Source organism: Schistocerca nitens, chromosome 2 (assembly GCF_023898315.1).
Source record: "Schistocerca nitens isolate TAMUIC-IGC-003100 chromosome 2, iqSchNite1.1, whole genome shotgun sequence".
NCBI classification, from domain to species: domain Eukaryota; kingdom Metazoa; phylum Arthropoda; class Insecta; order Orthoptera; family Acrididae; genus Schistocerca; species Schistocerca nitens.
In genome coordinates, this window is record NC_064615.1 from 702,974,806 (window position 1) to 702,989,268 (window position 14,463).

General features: G+C 41.7%; 1 protein-coding gene across 3 annotated transcripts in view; it reads left to right on the forward strand.

Annotated features, from left to right (window-relative positions):
* Nucleotides 1-14,463, forward strand: part of LOC126234567 (G-protein coupled receptor 54) — a 122,953-nt gene that overhangs the window by 27,728 nt on the left and 80,762 nt on the right. For 2 of the 3 annotated variants that reach the window (XM_049943271.1, XM_049943273.1), the window contains exon 2: nucleotides 471-625. In XM_049943271.1, the coding sequence (XP_049799228.1) occupies nucleotides 476-625 (150 nt within the window). In that variant the 5' untranslated portion in view covers nucleotides 471-475. The remainder of the gene's footprint in view (nucleotides 1-470; nucleotides 626-14,463) is intronic. The other variant, XM_049943272.1, reaches the window with a different exon arrangement.

Consider the following 14,463-nt stretch of genomic DNA (forward strand, 5'->3'; position numbering starts at 1 on the left):
CTGGTCAGATACTTGATAAAACAATGGATTTCCTGTTTTGTAGTTCCCAACTGGATGAACAAACTGAGACATGGTCAGCACATTTATGAACTGAAGACAGGAAAATTGGTATTTTTTTGCGACATTTTGCCCCTTGCCATCCCACCAAAATATTTTGTGGCATACAACAATCAAAAGTTGATACATTATTTTCTTCAGTAAAAGCAAGCAATAAAATATCTTTCTGACATTGATTAAAAAAATCTTACAGTTCTTACACTTGCTTACCAGCAGATAACAAAAGTTTTCATGAATTGTGACTTATTCAATAACAATGCAGGAGACAGAAACAATTGCCATAGATACTTTGTGATTTGTCAGTGGCTCTGATTTTGAAGTTGATGTTGATTTCTAAACATATTGTGTAACTCTCATGCAAGTGTAGTGTATTGTATATTGTTTTGTATATTTCACAACTTCTTATTTTCCAGAAGAAATGTGTCTACCTGCTATTGATCATCGACCTTCTGATCAATGTGATAACTACAGCAGTACTCACAAAGGAATTACAAATATCTCAGGATGTACTACAAATATATCATGGGAACACTGGGAGAATGGACAGACGGGCGTGGATAAAGGAGAAGTAAGTTTTCATTAGTTACATATTCAGATTTTTCAGATTGATTCAAAAATTTCTAAATCATGCAATACTGTTATTTGGTTGGTTATTTTTTTTTGCAGATAATTTGCATGATTTCAGTCAGAATGGAATGGGTCAATTTATAGGCTGCATATATATGTCTCTCTCTCTCTCTCTCTCTCTCTCTCTCTGTGTGTGTGTGTGTGTGTGTGTGTGTGTGTGTGTGTGTGTGTGTGTGTATTGCAGGTCAACAAAATACTAAAATAGCTTATATTTAATAAAGGTGGTAAAACTGAACATTTTTATGAGTCACTGAAAACTAAAGTAACAAGTGTTCTGGACTGGCGAATTTAGTGTACTACGATATAAGGATGTAGACAATGTGACATACAGAAGTTTGGATGGGTCCAGGGTGCATGCATGAATAGCCAAAGTGGTTAAGGAAGTCACTCACAATAAGTGGGAAATCCATGTTCAAGTCTCACATGAGGACAAATTTTCATATGCTGCTATTGTGTAGTAAAGCTATACCTAACATAGCTAATGTCAGGGAATTTGTAGTCAGTTAATTAATTTAAAAAAGTGTCATGTTGTAAAGCACTATATCTATCTCTGGTGTTTAAAAATCTTTGGTGCCATAGATATAAGGGAAATGCCACTATACATACATCCATTAAACTCCATTTGTCCAGTGAAATAAATTTATTATTATAATATTTTTTATGTATTGCATTTATATATTTATTATCTCATCACTGATTCATAATGATATTCTACAAGCCAATACATAAATAAACTGTGCCAATTTTAAATTATTGTGTAGATAATTACTGAAGTAATAAATTTTATCCTTCTTCTCAGCTTCCTTTGCGAACCTTGAACTGTTCATTATAATTCATCTTTGAAGGAAAAGGCACCAATTTTTATATAATACTTTGTTTGCAGTTAGGTAATATCATTTGTTACCTGTGATATTTCCTGGATGAGCATAATTTCTATCTCCATGTGAGTGTTGAACAGCTCCAGAGGGGCTTTTTAATGTAATTTTATCTAGCCTCTCACGACATTGATGGTTATGTGCTGATACACTCGTGCTCTCATGTAACATGCACCATCCATATTCAATTGTAGGCCTGTGTCATTGTACTTAAATTCTGCTCCATACGATACTTCAATGGCCCGAGCTTAGTGTCCCACACCTTAAAGATCCAAAAATGACTGTCCTTTGTTCATGAGATCATTGGAGAGATGGTTCTAGATTACTTGTGATGTAATACAGTCTCAGAAGGAGGAAGAGCAGATTCATTATTTCTGCCATCTCATACTCAATGTTGTATTGTTTCTACAAGCAGTACTTGTCCTCTGTCTACTGGCATTTGTTGTATCACCATCAAATTTATGACATGTTATAAATCCTTGAGTATCTCTTCACTGCACATCAATTGATCTAATCTAAACATGGAGAACTGTACAGTAGGAAGGCTGTATGCATAATTGAATGACATTGGCATGCAAAAAGAAAATAATATTTGACCTCATTATGGAACGCAGCATTCATACTTGATATTTAAATAAAAAGCTCGTTAGGAGTTTGTGACAGATACCAGTCAGTACTACACAATGGCCTCATGCACTAACTCCTCACATCATCTGGGTAGCATATCATTTCATATCATAACTGATGTTAGGTTTCTAAGGTGGCTTAGTGTATGCTATACACAACCCATTATAAATATTATGTATCTTAGAGCCTTCGCCTGAGAATGGTCCTGTAAACCACATTTGGTAACCAGAATTAAAAATAAAAAAATTATTGCAATCTGGACTGCTTTTTATTAAAATGGAAATAGATATCCTATAGAAACTCACAGTCTCATATCTTACTAATTCTGTTGTAATCTTGTGCTGACTTGGTTGTGAGTATTGTTCCCTTTGAGTTGATCTCATTTTCCCTTATGTAAAGGCTTTTTTAGTGTTAAGACCACATGTAATCTTGTAAATGAAGCCCTAGCAGAGCCATGCAAGAAAAATTATCCTGCTGGTAATGCTGTACTGTTGCTAAGGCCTTTGTTTGTGTACATAATATCATTCTACTGGGGCAGCTGAACTTTTATGGTGTTCCAATAGAATGGACGCAGCATTGACCCTTAAGTGGGTGTGCCTATGTATAAAGTGTTCCAACCACAAATAACACTGTCTTGTAGGGTTCCATTGTTGTTTCCCAACTGCAAGCCCATACCTGTTCCTCCAACAATGCTTCAGCTAACACAGTGATTAGTTGTGTTATCATGTGTCCAAGTGAGCAGCAGTAATATAAAATTGCAATCCGTGCAAGAAAATGACCCAGATTCTAAGATAGCAGCACAATCCCACACTGAGGCAGTTGCCTATGAGATAATTAGTAATTGAATAAACATTTGTCAGGGCTGTGATGCAACTATGCCATCTGCTGCTTCAAGGGAGTCATTACTGTAGTGTAATGCTTGTACATGGCAACAGAGTGACATAATGAATGTTTATTTCATTATTGTTTAATGGCACAGTAATTTAGCTCATGTAATATAAGTTTACTTTATCATTGTTTAATTAAACTAAGATTAAACTGTGATTCTGCTCATATGGTGGCATTTCCCCACCATGTTATAGTTCTGGGTGGAGATTTTAATTTGCCGGATATAGACTGGGAGACTCAAACGTTCATAATGAGTGGCAGGGACAAAGAATCCAGTGAAAGTTTTCTAAGTGCTTTATCTGAAAACTACCTTGAGCAGTTAAACAGAGAACTGACTTGTGGCGGTAACATATTAGACCTTCTGGTGACAAACAGACCTGAACTATTTGAAACAGTTAACGCAGAACAGGGAATCAGCGATCATAAAGCAGTTACCGCATCAATGATTTCAGCCGTAAATAGAAATATTAAAAAAGCAGGAAGATTTTTCTGTTTAGCAAAAGTGACAAAAAGCAGATTACAGAGTACCTGATGGCTCAACACAAAAGTTTTGTCTCAAGTACAGATAGTGTTGAGGATCAGTGGACATAGTTCAAAACCATCGTACAATATGCGTTAGATGAGTATGTGCCAAGCAAGATCGTAGGAGATGGAAAAGAGCCACCGTGGTACAAAAACCGAGTTAGAAAACTGCTGCAGAAGCAAAGGGAACTTGACAGCAAACATAAACATAGCCAAAGTCTTGCAGACAAACAAAAATTACGCGATGCGAAATGTAGTCTGAGGAGGGCTATGAGAGAGGCGTTCAATGAATTCGAAAGTAAAGTTCTATGTACTGACTTGGCAGAAAATCCTAAGAAATTTTGGTCTTATGTCAAAGTGGTAGGTGGATCAAAACAAAATGTCCAGACATTCTGTGACCAAAATGGTACTGAATCAGAAGATGACAGACTAAAGGCCGAAATACTAAATGTCTTTTTCCAAAGCTGTTTCACAGAGGAAGACTGCACCGTAGATCCTTCTCTAGATTGTCGCACAGATGACAAAATGGTAGATATCGAAATAGACGACAGAGGGATAGAGAAACAATTAAAATCGCTCAAAAGAGGAAAGGCCGCTGGACCTGATGGGATACCAGTTCGATTTTACACAGAGTACGCCAAGGAACTTGCCCCCCTTCTTGCAGCAGTGTACCGTAGGTCTCTGGAAGAGCGTAGCGTTCCAAAGGATTGGAAAAGGGTACAGGTCATCCTCGTTTTCAAGAAGGGACGTCGAACAGATGTGCAGAACTATGGACCTATATCTCTAACGTCGATCAGTTGTATAATTTTGGAACATGTATTATGTTCGAGTATAATGACTTTTCTGGAGACTAGAAATCTACTCTGTAGGAATCAGCATGGGTTTTGAAAAAGACGGTCGTGTGAAACCTAGCTCACGCTATTTGTCCATGAGACTCAGAGGGCCGTAGACACGGGTTCACAGGTAGATGCCATCTTTCTTGACTTCCGCAAGATGTTCGATACAGTTCCCCACAGTTGTTTAATGAAAAAAGTAAGAGCATATGGACTACCAGACCAATTGTGTGATTGGATTGAAGAGTTCCTATATAACAGAACACAGCATGTCTTTCTCAATGGAGAGAAGTCTTCCGAAGTAAGAGTGATTTCAGGTGTGCTGCAGGGGAGTGTCATAGGACCGCTGCTATTCACAATATACATAAATGACCTTGTGGATGACACCAGAAGTTCACTGAGGCTTTTTGCAGATGATGCTGTGGTGTATTGAGAGATTGTAACAATGGAAAATTGTACTGAAATGCAGGGGGACTGCAGCGAATTGACGTATGGTGCAGGGAATGGCAATTGAATCTCAATGTAGACAAGTGTATTGTGTTGCGAATACATAGAAAGATAGATCCCTTATCAGTTACCTACAAAATAGCTGGTCAGCAACTGGAAGCAGTTAATTCCATAAATTATCTGGGAGTACGCATTAGGAGTGATTTAAAGTGGAATGATCATATAAAGTTGATCATCGGTAAAGCAGATGCCAGACTGAGTTTCATTGGAAGAATCCTAAGGAAATGCAATCCGAAAACAAAGGAAGTAGGTTACAGTACGTTTGTTCGCCCACTGCTTGAATACTGCTCAGCAGTGTGGGATCCATACCAGATAGGGTTGATAGAAGAGATAGAGAAGATCAACGGAGAGCAGCGCGCTTCGTTACAGGATCATTTAGTAATCGCGAAAGCGTTACGGAGATGATAGGTAAACTCCAGTGGAAGACTCTGCAGGAGAGATGCTCAGTACCTTGGTACGGGCTTTTGTTAAAGTTTCAAGAACATACCTTCACCAAAGAGTCAAGCAGTATATTGCTCCCTCCTACGTATATCTCGTGAAGAGACCATGAGGATAAAATCAGAGAGATTAGAGCCCACACAGAAGCATACCCACAATCCTTCTTTCGACGAACAATACAAGACTGGAATAGAAGGGAGAACTGATAGAGGTACTCGAGGTACCCTCCGCTACACACCGTCAGGTGGCTTGCAGAGTATGGATGTAGATGTAGATGGTGTGTACCTTGGTAACATAAAATTACCTACTCCTTACATATGTACAAAGTGTGCTGTGCGCCCGCTCATGTTACAAAAATCATAATGCCCACTCAAGAGTTAATTTGATTCTTCTTTGACTCATATGATTGCATGATGTATAACAAGCATACTTCTGAAATAGGAATTTTAAGAACATAAAAACTTTGATATTACATATTTCTTAAACAGTTACCGTTTTAATTAGTCTTTGCTCTTAAACACTAATGATTACACGGAATAAATTTTCAGAATTACTTTATTTGGTGATCTTGAATCCTTTAATATTTATTTTCCATTAGAGAGTCTGCAAGCCACTGTAGAAAGGCACCATTGTGTACATCATCCTGCCAGTTTTTAGCCAGGTTTGCTATTAACTTGATACCTGAGTACCAAGGTTCTTTTTCGAGGATTACCAATTTGTGGTCCTTCTTCTGTGTAATGGAAATGATCATATGACATTAATGGCTGGGAGAAACCATGTGCAGTTGTTTGGCACCTGATGGAAATCTTTGTATTTGATGCTACTTCAGTGATGTGTCCATCTTTGTGATGAAGATGAGGTGAAATGATTATGATAGCACAAACACTCAGTCACTGAGAGAAGAAACTCTCTGACCCAAACGGGAATTCAACCTGGGACCCCAGGATCCAGAGGCACTGATGCAAACACTAGAGACCATGATCTGTGGATTTTTGTTGTGTCATATGTTTGTACATTTGCATTTATTACCCACTCTGACCATCTAGGTTTTTGAAGTAGTTTCTACAAATGACCTAGTTTTTGCCTCCCTGTTTCTTTTTGCATAATGAGTATTTGAGTTGCCCCACACAGTTACTCCAGACTGCAGGTACAGTTTGAAGAGTCCATGGCAAACTTTGCATGGAAGGTATTTGTTCACATATTGTGATAGCTGCTTCATAATGACAGAGCTGAGATTTTTAGATGGACAAGGTTAACATACTGTTTCCATTTCAGTTTACTGTCTACAGTAATACCTAAGAATTTAATGGATTCTACTTCCTCTAGCTTTGTTCCAAACACCTTTGTATCCACATCACTGACTTTTCTCTGTCTTTTCACACTGCATATATGGTCTATTTCAGTTTTATAACCAGTTCATTTTCCATGAGTCATTGTGCTGTGATGTTTGCAGAAATATATGTTTCTCCTGCAAGCCGTTTTTGTCTTCATTCAGTACTGGCATGACATGGCATACAACATTTTATTCTCTTTCTCTTCTGCACCCATATTGTTTACAAAAGGATCAACCAGCGATAGTCTCATTACTGATGCTGTGACATTCTGTATCTGTTTTATTTCTGATTAATGCATGCTGTTGATGAGTAGGGCAGTTTTCCAGGTTTTTTTATACATGCGCTGCCTGACAAAAAATGTAAAGAATCCAAAAGACATGGTCAAATGTCAATGTAACTCCATACATGTGCACAACACCAGCAGGTAAGTAAACAATTAGACTTGCATTTCTCTGTGACAGCTAGAATGGCCACTACTATGCATTAGTGTTGTTTGTGTTTAGTGTTGTTACTAGCCCTGGTAGGGTGTGCGAGGGACATGAATAGAAGCAGACGTTGAGTGATCACTGTGAAGGACACGGGGATGCAGCGTACTCATGTTAGACAGTGTTATCAGAACCTGACAAAGTTTGAAATGAGTCTCATTATGAGTCTCCATTTGGCTGGCTGCTCATAACATGAATATCCAGATTTGTGGGGCATTTGGACAGTGGCCTGAAGTTGGACTGTGTGGGTAGATGAGGGCAATGTTCTAGTTGACCATGTCTGACCACTACAAGGGATGATTGTCATATTGTGCACCAAGTGCACTGCAACTACTTCACATCTGTGCCTTGTCACCTGAGAACATGGTCTCCCTGTAACATTCTGTGCAAGCTTGTGTCTGTGTATGTGTGGATGGATATGTGTGTGTGTGTGAGTGTATACCTGTCCTTTTTTCCCCCTAAGGTAAGTCTTTACGCTCCCGGGATTGGAATGACTCCTTACCCTCTCCCTTAAAACCCACATCCTTTCGTCTTTCCCTCTCCTTCCCTCTTTCCTGAGGAGGCAACAGTTTGTTGCGAAAGCTTGAATTTCGTGTGTATGTTTGTGTTTGTTTGTGTGTCTATCGACCTGCCAGCACTTTCGTTCGGTAAGTCACATCATCTGTGTTTTTAGATATATTTTTCCCACATGGAATGTTTCCCTCTATTATATTCATATCATTAATTTGAGACCAAAAAAATTAATTGTCAATTTTCACGATCTTACCCCTGCTGTCATACAAAGAGAAAAAAATTTGAGAATTACAGTACTTATCTTTTCCTGATGTCCGCAATGTCAGTGTTTCACATAATTATTTCCATTCTTTCCATTTGTCACACTTCTTGGCCATCTACATGTTTTATTTTTGAGCCACAGTGCTGTTGGCACCATCCACATACATAATTTTGAATTTTTTTGTAATTTTGATTTTATGATGAGTAGGTGCCTGAACCTTAAAAATAGATTAACTCAATTTTGATGACTGTTTTCAACATATCCTAGCTCCAAATACCATATCAAAATGTAACCAGCATTTGTGACTACATTTCCATTACTGTTTTGCTGATAACTGAAGATCTGACTGAGGTTTGTAATTTAGGTTTCTTGCAGTGTCTCTGTTATAATGTCAAGTTTAACAAAAATATATATCAGAACGACACAACACATATAAGTCACAGAGTAAGTTGACAAGCAAGACATGTGTACATGTTAGTATTCGAATGAGCACTGAGTCCCAGTCTAGCGGCCACTGCTCGGCTGGCCAATTAGGTGGCGCAGCTGCTGCATGGCTGGCAGACAGCGCCACACGTAGAGGACGCACGTAATTGTGCGGCGGCACTTTGAATGATCGGCGAGTCACAACACTTTTCCCCCCTTTGAAATTGTTGCACTGGTCTTGATGGAGATGTCCTGGAGATGGCTAACGTCCATAGGCATTATTTGACTCGCTGTAAAGTCTCGAGGAGGCGGCTTCCCGTACGGATGGAAGTGTCCCCGATGATAACGGGTCGAGATGACAAGAGACGTAGGGGTCGAATCTGCAGGGGCCCCCTGCACCAATCTGCCCGTTGCGGCAAGTCCAGTTGATATGACAGGAGACATGGGCGATGTGTCGGCATCCGTTGGAGGAGGAGGCGAGTAGACTTGCTCTGACAGAGGATGGTCATCCGGTTCCTGCATGGGCACGTCTCCTGGTGGCGTCCATTCTTGTGCTGGCATCGCGATGACGGTGAGAGGGCTGCGTTGTGAGTATTGAGAGATGCCAAGATCCCGAGCGGCAGGTAGAGCCGAAGGTGGTGTAGCGGCATTCGGAACAGGCGTTGCTGGCACACGAGGCCGAAGCTGGTCCGAATGACGCACTGCAACACCCGTGTCCGTCTGGATTTCATACAGGTGTCTGCCACGGTGTCTTAAGATGCGGCCCGAGCTCCATTTTGGCCACCTGCCATATCCCCGTACCCAGACGAGGTCGTCGGTGGTGAACTGGCCAAGGGAAGGCACCCGCGGCTGTGAGGTGGGAGGCCGCAGAAGATGAAGTAGCGTGCGGGGCTGTCGGCCATGTAAGAGCTCAGCCAGGCTGTGGTCGCCCATGGGGGTGAAACGGTAAGAAGCCAGAAACTGGAGAAGCGCTTCATCAGCAGCAGAAGAAGTCAGAAGTTTCTGCATCTGAGCCTTAAATGTGCGGACCAGTAGTTCAACCTCACCGTTGGATTGTGGATGGAACGGCGGGGCTGTGACATGCATAACGCCGTGACGAGCACAAAAATCCGCAAATTCGGAAGAGGCAAATTGCGGACCATTATCAGTAACAAGAGTAGAGGGGAGGCCTTCCAAAGAAAAAATGCAGGCGAGAGCACTGGTGGTTGCCGCAGTGGTAGGCGATGTGCAACGGACAATGAAAGGAAAGTTAGAGTAGGCGTCAATTACAAGGAGCCAATAAGTACCTAAAAAGGGTTCCGCAAAGTCAGCATGAATGCGCTCCCAGGGCTTCTCAGGTGAAGGCCACGGTGACAAAGATGACTTCGGGGCAGCGGCCTGTGACGCACAAGGGCTGCAGGCAGCGACCATGTGTGCTATTTCAGAGTCGATGCCAGGCCAGTACACAAGACGGCACGCCAGAGATTTTGTGCGAGACACACCCCAGTGCCCTTGGTGAAGGAGGCGCAAGACCGAAGCATGCAAAGACGCAGGTACCACGACACGCGGCAAAGCATTGTCAGTGGAGAGGAGGATAACACCATCCCTAGCCGTGAGGCGGTAGCCCAAAGCGTAGTAGTTCCGCAACGGATCAGAAGTCTTAGCGGATGGGCGATCGGGCCAACCCTTCTGAATACAGCGTAAAACCTGGGAGAGGGTAGGGTCAGAACTCGTAGCAGCCGCCAGCCTGTCCCCAGTGATGGGGAACCCGTCCACAACCCGCTGCTCGGCAACATCCAGGTGGAAACACAAAAGTTCGTCCCTATCGAATGCCTGGTCAGGACCCATGGGAAGGCAAGACAGAGCATCAGCATTTGCATGTTGAGCCGTTGGCCGGAAATGAATCTCATAATTGAAACGAGACAAGTAAAGAGCCCAACGCTGGAGGAGGTGTGCAGCCTTGTCGGGAAGTGACGTTGATGGATGAAACAAGGAAACAAGTGGTTTGTGATCCGTAACAAGATGAAATTTTGAGCCATAGAGAAAAACACCAAACTTATGAAGAGCATAAATAATGGCCAAAGCTTCTTTTTCAATTTGAGAATACTTTTGTTGGTCATCCGTGAGCGTTTTGGAGGCATAAGCAATGGGTTGTTCCGAACCGTCAGAAAAACGGTGCGCCAGGACTGCACCGACCCCGTATTGAGAGGCGTCTATGGCAAGAACAAGATGTTGGCCAGGTTGATAAGTAGCCAGGCATGGGGCCTGTTTCAGCATAGTCTTCAATTTCTGGAAAGCCACATCGCATGACGTGGACCAGTGAAAAGGCACGTTTTTATGCAACAGGCGATGCAACGGCTGAGCCACCAAAGCTGCAGACGGTAAAAACTTGTGACAGTATGCTATTTTCCCCAATAAGGCCTGTAGTTCCTTAACAGATGTAGGGTGAGGAAGGGCATCGATCGCAGCAACAGTTTGCTGAAGCGGACGAATACCATCCCGAGAGAGTTGAAACCCCAAGTACGTGATGGATGCCTGAAAAAATTTTGATTTCTGAAGATTACACTTAAGACCGGCAGTCTGTAAGACATGAAAAAGTGTGTGGAGATTTTGAAGATGTTCTTCAGTGATGGAGCCAGTGACAACAATGTCGTCCATGTAATTGATATACCCAGGGACAGGGAGCAATAATTGTTCCAAGAATCGCTGAACGAGAGCAGGGGCGCTAGCAACTCCGAATGGCAAGCGTTGGTATTGATAGAGGCCGAAAGGTATGTTAAGGACCAGAAACTGCCAGGAAGCAGCGTCGAGAGGAAGTTGATGATAAGCTTCTGACAGGTCAATTTTAGAAAAATACTGGCCTCCAGCAAGTTTAGTGAACAATTCTTCAGGACGGGGCATAGGGTAAGTGTCGATGAGGCATTGAGCATTTACAGTGGCTTTGAAATCGCCAAAGAGACGAATATCACCATTTGGCTTAGCAGTGACAACAACAGAAGAGGACCACTCACTGGAAGTGACAGGAAGCAAGACCCCTGAAGTAGTGAGACGATCCAACTCCCGTTTTACCCAATCACGAAGGGCCACAGGAATGGGCCAAGCCCGAAAAAACTTAGGCCGAGCAGTGGGTTTGAGCATGATATGAGCTTCAAAATCGTTTGCATGGCCTAACCCAGGAGAAAAAAGGGACGAAAATGTCGTCGACAAGGAATCCAGTTGAGCATAAGGAATAGCATCAGAGACAATATTGACAGAGTCCTCTATTGAGAACCCAAAAACGCGAAAGGCATCGAAACCAAAAAGATTTTCTGCGTTGCTCTGGTCGACCACAAATATGGGAACAGTGCGAACAACGGATTTGTAAGATACCTCAGCATTAAACTGTCCCAAGAGAGAAATCTTCTGTTTATTGTACGTCCGTAATCGCCGAGTGACAGGTGACAGGAGTGGAGAACCCAACTGAAGATACGTCTGAGAATTAATTATAGTGGCAGCAGAACTGGTATCCACTTGCATGCGAACATCTCGACCAAGGATTTGGACAGTGAGGAATAACTTCCCTGAAAGGGAAGAAGTGCAATTGACAGACAACACAGAATCAGAATCAGCATCATGTTCATGAACATCATGTATGCGGTCGGATTTGCAAACGGAAGACACATGACCTTTGTTTTTGCAATTGTGACACACAGCCCAACGTTGGGGACAATCCTCGCGTGAATGTTTCGTAAAACACCGCGGACATGAAGGAAGTTGCTGGGGGTTTTGCTGCAGTTTCTTATCAGGTTGTTTACGGCTAGGCTGAGGCTGCGCGTGGGAGTGCACTGCGGCCACGTCGGCCAGCAAGGACGCGCCGCACGCGTCGTCAACAGCGCACAGAGGTTTTATTTCCCTGACATCACCCCACGCCTCTATTTGCGCCCCAGCAGAGCGAGAAATTTCAAAAGACTGCGCAATGGAGAGAGAGAACTTCATCTAGAGTCGGATTCGCCAACTGAAGGGCACGTTGCCGAACTTCTTTGTCGGGTGCCAACCGTATAATAGCATCCCGTACCATGGAATCGGCATAGGATTCTTTGTGAACGTCAGTAACAAATTGACACTTTCGACTGAGGCCGTGAAGTTCAGCAGCCCAAGCGCGATAGGATTGATGTGGCTGTTTTTGACAACGATAAAAGGCAACACGAGAGGCTACCACATGCGTTTGCTTTTGAAAATAGACAGAAGTGAGCACATTTCAGCAAAGGACAAAGATGCAGGATCCTTCAAAGGAGCCAATTGCGACAACAACCGATACATTTGAGGTGAAATCCAGGTAAGGAACAGAGACATACATGGTTGTTTGTCCGTGACATGAAATGCCAAGAAGTGCTGTCAAAGACGTTTTTCATAGTCAGACCAGTCTTCCGCCGTCTCGTCGTAAGAAGGAAAAGGAGGTACAGCCAACGACGAGAAATGCCCCGCATTTGATGCCGCGACGAAATCGCGAATCGCCGCTGTTAGAAGCGTTTGCTGTTCAAGGAGATTTTGCAATAATTGCTCAACAGTAGCCATGGAACCCTGTGGGTCAACGGTGAAAAGGAAAAATCCACTACCTTGTCGCCAATTGTTATAACGTGAAGTTTAACAAATATATTTCAGAACGACACAACACATATAAGTCACAGAGTAAGTTGACAAGCAAGACATGTGTACATGTTAGCATTCGAATGAGCACTGAGTCCCAGTCTAGCGGCCGCTGCTCAGCTGGCCGCTTAGGTGGCGCAGCTGCTGCATGGCTGGCAGACAGTGCCGCACGTAGAGGACGCGCGTAATTGTGCGGCGGCACTTTGAATGATCGGCGAGTCACAACAGCCTCCACCTAAAATAATATCTGGGCATAGTTTCATGTATGTTAAGCAATTTATGTCAAGTTAATCAAAAAATAATGTGCCTGAAATTCTCAATACTTCTTAACTATGTTCATTGCATCATAAGACTGATGTGGGTTCTCATATAGGTTCTAACAATAAAAAGGTACATTATATGTTGTTTAAACTGAAGTTAACTGAATTTAAAATTTGCTTTCACAAAACACCAAAGTTACATGGAATGTATATTTATAACAATGTCTTAATTACTTTTGTTAATTACTTTACAAATACATTGTGACTTTTGTTCCTAAAATAAATTCTGTGTCTTTACAGGTGTTTGTATTGTAATTACTATCACTTTTCTAAGTATAAATCTCGCAACTGATAAACTGGGCTTTTGTTTATATATTTTTAATTTTATTTTGTAGAGCAATATCTTTATAAATTAGTTACAATTGATCTTAATTGCTCAAAATTTACCTTAAGTCAACTTATTCTTATCAATATAGTAATCCAACAATGTTACAATTCAAGCTTTTGCATGTGTGTAACTTAGCTTAAACATCGCGTGATAGTATCTCATTCTCTGATATGTTTGGAGTCATACTTTTCTTTAAATATTGCCCTAGTCTGCTACAGTACCATATTCTTATTTAGATCATTATGAAATTTTAGTGAGAAAGTTTTTTTACTGTTCAGTATAAGCTAATTATTCTGTCCAGTTGGTACGTTGTTATGTGGCAGTGTTTATTGATTTATCTAATTCTTTCTTCCTTTCCCCTTACAGTAAAATTGTGGTGTTATCTGCAGAAATAGTACTTTATTGGCACCCATATTTAAGCTTAGATAATTGATACACAAAAGGAACAGAAGTGATTTCATTACTGATCCTTGAGGTACATAATATTTAATTTGCTTGTACTCTGCTAAACATTCATTTTGATGGCAACATTAGTGGGCTCAATGCTCACAGCATGTCATGATTACTGTTACTCAAGCACGAACTGATTCAACTAGACATCAAATATGATACTTTACAGGCTTTGACTGTAGAATCTGATAATCCACATCTACATCTATGTCTGTACTCTGCAAATCACTGTGGAGTGCATGGCAGAGGGTACATCCTATTGTACCATTAATTAGTGCTTTTCATGTTCCATTCACTTATAGAACATGGGAGGAATGATTGTTTGAAAGCCTCCATGTAAGCTGTAATCAATACGATCTTGTTCTCCAG